General features: G+C 31.0%; 1 protein-coding gene across 2 annotated transcripts in view; it reads left to right on the plus strand.

Annotated features, from left to right (window-relative positions):
• Positions 1 to 7,678, plus strand: part of Rab10 (RAS oncogene family member Rab10) — a 41,769-nt gene that overhangs the window by 19,361 nt on the left and 14,730 nt on the right. For both annotated transcript variants that reach the window (XR_012756713.1, XM_075368422.1), the window contains exon 4: positions 7,089 to 7,178. Coding sequence is in view for 1 of the 2 variants with exons in the window: in XM_075368422.1 (XP_075224537.1) it covers positions 7,089 to 7,178 (90 nt within the window). In the remaining variant the exon portion in view is untranslated. The remainder of the gene's footprint in view (positions 1 to 7,088; positions 7,179 to 7,678) is intronic.

The raw sequence follows: 7,678 nt of genomic DNA on the forward strand, positions 1-7,678 counted from the left end.
AATTGCAGGAACTAGTAGACCCAAAGTTCGAACAATGAAGAAATAATTGATAAAACAGATTGTTTAGTGTACGAAGTGTTATTATTTTTTGGTTTGATTTGATAAATGAAATTATTGCCTTGAGGATTCCAATATAACCCAAGTGTCTTGATATTTTCATCTTTATCCAATTTGATGAATGAATCAGAATCATCAAACATACCAGGCACATTTGAATGACATTTATGCAGTGAAAGTCCGTATTTGTTAAGCACTAACGAAATATCATTGTATAATTCTTTTAACTGATCAGTGTTGTCACAACGTGTTAGAAAATCTTCGACATAAAAATCTTGTTTGATTGATCGGCAAGCTTGAGGAAAGGAGGCTTGATTTTGATTTGAAATTTAAATCAAACATCTTGTAGCTAGAAAACTTGAAGTTGCCAAACCGTAAGCAACTGTTTGTATGTAAATTGTATGGAATTATTGATGAGGTTTTATTATCGTACCAAAGGATTCTTTGAAATGAAAAGTCTTGAGGATTGATGTGAATTTGTTTATTTATCTTCGGAATATCTCCTGATAACACGTAGCTGTGAGTTCTAAAACGAATTATAATCGAAAATAAATCTTGTTACACTACTGGACCTGTAGTGAGAATTGAATTGAGTGATCGGCCGTTCGATATTTTTGCACTACCATCAAATACCACTCTGGTTTTGGTAGTAGATTCACAAAATATGCGTGGTGGGGCAAATAAAAAGTTTCAGATGGAGCATTACGCTGAGATGAATCTACAGGTTGCATGTGATCTAATTCTTGATATTCCTTCATGAAATGGAAGTAATCTTCCTTAAGTTTAGAAGTTTTCTGGAATCTACAATGTAACAAATTGAAACGGTGCCTTGTATTCTCATACAAATATCCTAAAGCACAGTTTTCCTTACGAGGAAGAGATACAACAAATCTGTCGTGGTCATCACGAAAGGTGTTTTCAACTAAATGTTTTTCGCAGTAAGATTCCTCCTTAGTCGGTAAATGATCTTTGATCTCTTCTGATCTTCAAAGTGACTCTAATTGAGGGAAAGTTGTTCATTGCTAACAAAAAGTGATATTGAATCTGAATTGTTTTTCCGTTTACTAGATTTATTAGGGGTTTGACCAGAGACTATGAAACAAAGTCGAGTTTATTGAAGTATGGTATGATTAGAATTATGAGTTGGCTTAAGCAAAGAAAGATAATATTGAACACCTATAAGAATATTGACTTGCCCAGGAACATTAAAGTTAGGATTGGCAAGAAAAATGTTTATAAAATCATTAGGTAACAAACGTGTAGTAGATGGCAGTATATGACATTTCAAGTTAAAATTAAAGTTTTCATATGTAAAATTAATATTTAAATCAACACAGCTTAGATTTAGTAACAACATTGCTAATACCTGTGATCAGCATTAAAACAGGTTTGGTTTGAAGCCCAAGTTTAGCAGCAAACCTTTCAGTACAAATTGAAATCATCGAAGCATAATCAACTAAGACATTGGCTTGAATGAAATTACCTTGTTTATCCTTGACGTTAACTACAGCTGTTGCAAGTAAAACGGGCTTGTTAGGTTCTGATTTTAAAGTACAATATGAACTATTAGTCAGAGGAGCTTGATTTGGCTTGGAAGATTTAATTGCTGGCTCTTGCAGCATTTTATCTAAATGAATTAGTGTATGATGCCTTCGTGAGCATTTTTTGTATTTACGATTGCTTTGGCAATCTTTCACAATATGCTGTTTACTTAAACAATTAAGACAATTTTTCTTGAAATAAAAAATTTTTCCTTTCATTAACATTATAATTTAAGAATTTATCACATTGTACTATTTATGGTTGGCAGTTTTACATAATGCGTACATAAAATTATTAGAATTATTTACATAAAATACATTTTTACTAGTAGGTTTTTAATAATCATATTTTTTTGCTGCTAAAGGCTACATTAAAGACGGCTTTATCTTTTCATCACATTGAATTATGTCAGTGGATTCAAGCAATTTACGCTTAAATTCTAAGAAAGAAATAAGTTGTTCTAATTTTGGGAATTCATTAGCTTCTTTCTAATGTTTGTTCCCAGTATCTTTAAGTATTCAAATTTAAATTTTGAGTAATTAATTGTATTATAATAAATTCTAAATAATCAGTATTTAGATTCTTCAATACATTAATATTTGAATTAATTTGATCAATGAATTTAGATAAATTTTCAGAATTTTCCTTTTTTAATGGTTTTTGATTAATAATTTTTATGCATGTTTGGCTGCAATTAGTCGTTTGTTGTCATAACTAGCTTGAAGTAATTTTATTGCAGTTTCATAATTTTCAGATGTTACCGATAAATTTTTTATTACATCAAGTGCATTACCTTTTAAGCAATTTGTAAGGCAGTAAAATTTTTCAACATTAGAAAATTCTTCTCGGTTATGAACTAAACCAGAGGTTCCCAAACTTATTTTTCTCATAGACCACTTTCAAAATTTTGCTGGTTCTGGTGGATCCCCTGCAGCTACATTTCTACCATATTTCCAGTCGATGAAAAATGTAAATGAAAAATTAGATCTAACTATGAAAATTTGCGTTACGGCTGAGTTCCACGAACTAACAGCTTCTGAAAAAAAAGTGAGAATTGATTGGTTAATTTTTGATTGACTGTGCTGTGAGTAGATGTCAAAAAAGTAAAGTTGGCCAATCAAAAAAAATGCTTCCATCTAACTTTACATTTTTGACATTTACTCGCAGCACAAGAAAGCAATCAATTCTCACTTATTTTATTTAGAAAACTTCCCATTCAGAGTGGTAAAAAGCAAAAGAAAAATAGTATATTTTTTTGTGTTGCATTTATTCAAATATGTAATTATTACACTATTAATTATTATTATCATATTGCAATGTAATATAATAAAATTGTCATAATATAATTAAAATTAAACATTGATAACATAATGTAACTTCTACAATGACAATCACAAAATAGTTACAATTTTAATGGGAGGGATGTACTTGATGGATTGACAGCAAATTATCAATATTTGGCTTCAGTTTTGTTAGGAATAAGCGCAAATCTCCCCGTTCTGTGATATTGAATCTGCTCCTTTTTTTTGATAAAAGGTTTGTAACGACACTAAAACTTTTTTCTACAAGATATGATGAGGGAAACGCTATCAAAAGCTTTCTCGCAATTCCCCACAGTCCAGGATATTTTTCTGGTATTTCTGCCTGCAGCCAAAATGTTTGATACCCTCTTTTAAATTTCACCTTCATCTCCTCATTAGTGCTAAGCTCGAGTAGCTCTTGTAATATCACATTCTCCACTTCCGTTTCATCAAATGGATTTATCATCCATGGTGGTATTTCCATCGTCAGAATATCTTCAAATCTGATTTTGAAGTCATCATGCAGGGCAATTAAATGTTGAACGTTGAACGTATGTCTGAATATCCTCATCAAGGCATTCTACCTGTAACAAGTTTGAAAACTGGGAAAATACGCGCCGACTAATATTTTGTTTCATAAATTTCAATTTTCCAAGAAAAGCTGAAATTACACCCTTTGTTTTTACTAAATTAAGGGGAAGTAATGAAATATTGTACGATGCCCGCAAGCCATCATTGTTACTTTCAGACATTGAAGCAAACATACTGTGCACGGTAGGTCTCTTTTCATATTTTTCCTTCAATGTTTGAAAATATTTCAAATCTTTACCTATTTTATCTGGATGACGCCTTCTTAGATTATCTTCGAGCTTCGATGGTTTCATAGAGTCATTGCTCAAAATTTTGCTGCACAAAAGGCATATAGGCAATCGCTTGTCTGCCTTTGATGGAAGAAATCCAAATTTTAAATAATCAACACTGTACAGTCGACATTTCTTCTTAGATTCATCCATGTTTCGTATCAGTTACCTACCGGTAAATAAAAAAAAAACTTTGTTTTAGTAATCTCAAGGCGGTCTTACTTAACAGGATATGACTATTTTAACAGAATAGGATTAATTAATTATTTCAATGAAATAAAGTACCAGCGGCAAACTGATTCTAATTATAAAAAGCAATAAATCTGTAAGATCCATAATAAAGTTTTATGAAACTGGCTGAACCGATTTTAATGTTATGTAAAACATTTTTTCATTAATTATATTTTGATATATTTCTGTAAATTCTATAGAAAATACTTTTAAATAACCAATATTTAGATATCACAACTCTGCGATTTTAATAATTTATTTATTACTTTGATATACGTTACGAGTATGTAAAGACAGGTACAATTTGTGAAAATATACAACGTGTTACAGAATAACGGTTACAACCAGGAAATGGTATGTTCAGGATCAGTTTTTAAGTAGATTCCAATAGTTTTTTTTTATATATCTGAAAAAAATTTAGACCAAAAATTAATAAATCCTTAAACGGAAGAGATTTCTTTTAGGAATAAGCCTCGCCTTGTGTACCTACGTATTTTTTGTAATTTGTGTATTTTTTGTTTACTGACGTGTACAATAAATTGCCAAATAAATAAATAAACAATAAATCAAATAAAAGTAAGTATAACAAAAAAGCAGGTAAGTACTTACTACTTTTTCCGACACTGGCAAACGCTAACATCCATTCACTTTTCTTTTCGAAATTCCGGAAACAAATGAGTAACGTTTATCCTTGGCAATCGTATTTATATTAGTGAAGAATCAAACAAGTTCATGCAAGATTGCTAGCACACACACCACAAGTGGTATTTCGTCCCTTTGCATGTCTGAACAAGCGTTGCGGATGGCTGCGGCGCTTTGCAAGTCTCGACACGTTTGTTGTACTGAATATGGAATATGCAAGTTTTTACAAGTAACAGTCGCTGAGCTTCTCAAAATATTATGTGCCTAGATTGATACGCAAAGTCAAGCCAACATTTTAGTTCTTCACTATCGAAACCAGATGAATTTTCGTGGATCCCCGCTTACGAATTGTGAACCCCCATTTTTTTGTCACGCCAATGTAGACCCCCGATGCAATTCTATTTCAGATTTAACTTCAAAAAAATGTTTTTTTGTATTCTAATAGTTTTGTTGAATTTAATAGTGAACAAATCATAATTGTTTGATTCAGACTTGAAATTGTCACTGAATGTTTTTAGTTTAACTATGCTATTTTAATAATACTTCATTTCTTAATTAAATCCTTAAATTCCATTTTTACTGGAATTATAATATTAACAGAGATAAAGTTAAATTGATTAGAAATTAAATTATCATAAGGTAATACTAGTAGAGATAACAAGGTTGAATCTTATGTAGGATGGTTAGGTTATTGTCTATGATTAAAAGTTGAATGAACCAGATAACTAGAATTTGTATTTGATACCATTTTATATGCTGGCTTAGACATTCCTTCAGGTCAAAACGACCCAATATGTAACATGAAACTAACAAGCTCTGTAAGTGTAACTTACAAAAAAACAGTCTTGAAGGCCCGAAACGTATACCTACTGTTGTTATAGTATATTTAATTTTAAATATTTCACCAATGTTAATTGTACTGTTAATTGCACCTTTGAATGTATAAATTCAGCTTGAATTATAAATACTGCTTGATCCAGTGACTTGATTCGACCTTATGAATAATCTTCGATCCGACAACTTGACGATCCAGCCCCTTAATCCAGTGACACCTTGATCCACTTGATCTGGTGATGGAGGACCATGGACAAATGCGGTAGATTTTAGAGCTCAGCCTCAGAGTCAGTTACTTGGACAACTGCCAAAAGAAAGATTCACAATTTTCAGACCATTTCAGTCAACTGGTGTTGATTATGCTGGTCCAATACTTATCCGTCATGGTGAGCGATATACTTAATCTACTAATCCTTTGACTATTAAGGCTTACATCGCATTGTTCGTATGTCTCAGCACCAAGGCAGTACACCTGAACTTGTAACTGATTTATCTACCGAAAGTTTTATAGCTGCACTACAAAGATTTGTAGGACTCTGAGGATTACCTTCTCATATTTTTTCTGATAATGGAAAAAATTTCTGGATTGCAAATTGATACCTTCAAAAAATGTATGGTTTTCTTAAAACCGATACTGCTAGTTTCAAAATTAAATCTTTCTCCAACTCAAACAACATAAAGTGGTCTTTCATTCCTCCGTACTCTCCTACTTGGGGTGGTTTGTGGGAAGCTGCTGTGAAGAGCATGAAGTTTCACCTGCGAAGAGTCATGGGAAATTCTGTTTTAAATTATGAAGAGTTATCCACGTTGTTAGTCCAGATAGAAGCATGTTTAAACTCCAGACCCATATATTTACCTTCATCTGATCCTGCTCCACTTATTCCTGGACATTTTTTAACCTTTGTTCCTTTAACTTCCTTACCTGATCCTGATTTCTCAGGCATTAATGTAAATAAGCTTACTAGGTGGCAGCTTATACAAAAATTATTAAATGATTTTTGGAAAACATGGTCTAATGACTACTTACATTCCTTGCAGCAGAGGAACAAGTGTAAATTTCAAATAATAAAATTTGTGTTGGCAATGTAGTTATAATCAAAGAAAGTAACCTCCCTCCACTGATGTGGAAATTGGGAATAATTGTTCAAGTAAATCCAGGTAAAGATGGACTCGTTAGATTAGTGGACGTGAAAACCAAAAATACCATAATAAAAAGAACCATTAACAAATTGAATGTTCTTCCAAATTTAAATGATTGCAATGACGTCAGAATGTTCAGAATGTAATAATGATGTTTGTTTAATGTCATCTTAATGCAGTTGTTATTTTTAATTTATTTGTTTGCAATGTGTAACTGTTTGCTGTATCAAATTAACGTTATGTTTGTTATAATTAACATATGCACTACTATTTCATCATTTTAAATTTGTGTTAAGCATATTGTATTTTCTAAGAATTATTTTTCTTAATTAAAATTTGTTTTTACCTATTTTCTTTGTTATTATTAAGGTATGATTATTTGTGATTTAGTTGTTGATTTAAAGTTGGGTATCTCATTTTTAAACTACTTTGAATTATTATATTAAAAAATGTTATTAACAATGGTCTTTTTTCTTTATAGCATGCAAATGAGGATGTGGAAAAGATGATACTTGGTAACAAGTGCGATATGGATGAGAAAAGGGCAGTTAGCAAGGAGAGAGGTGAAGCTGTAAGTCAGTTTTTATATTATTGAATGTTAATTAGTAATTTTGTTTTTTTATTTTTTATTTATATACAAAGATCATAGTGGGCAGTTTGATTTTTAAAATTTGTGCAATTGTTTTGTGTTGCATTATCTGTGGAAGAGAATACTCATTGTACATAACATTCGACCAGTTGTTCTTGTTGTGTGGTGATAGACTTTCTCTGATGTAGAATACAGCATAAGTATATGTTCAAAATAGGATGTGTTTAAGAAAACGTTTTTCAGTTCTCCAAACTTTTTTCATATGTGACATATTTTAGCCTATAAATATTTTAGTAGAGATTGTAAAATTTGCAATCTCCGATTTTGTTTTAAATATAAAAGAGAAGCTGAATGTAAAGATTTATTTACAATGCTTATAGGTTTTCAAAATATATTATAATTTTTGGGGCTAGTGAATGTTTTGAAAAATAAGAAATTATTTCTGCTAATTTTTTATATACGTAAATTTTATAATTCTAATT

The sequence above is a fragment of the Lycorma delicatula genome, chromosome 6 (assembly GCF_047948215.1).
Source record: "Lycorma delicatula isolate Av1 chromosome 6, ASM4794821v1, whole genome shotgun sequence".
NCBI classification, from domain to species: domain Eukaryota; kingdom Metazoa; phylum Arthropoda; class Insecta; order Hemiptera; family Fulgoridae; genus Lycorma; species Lycorma delicatula.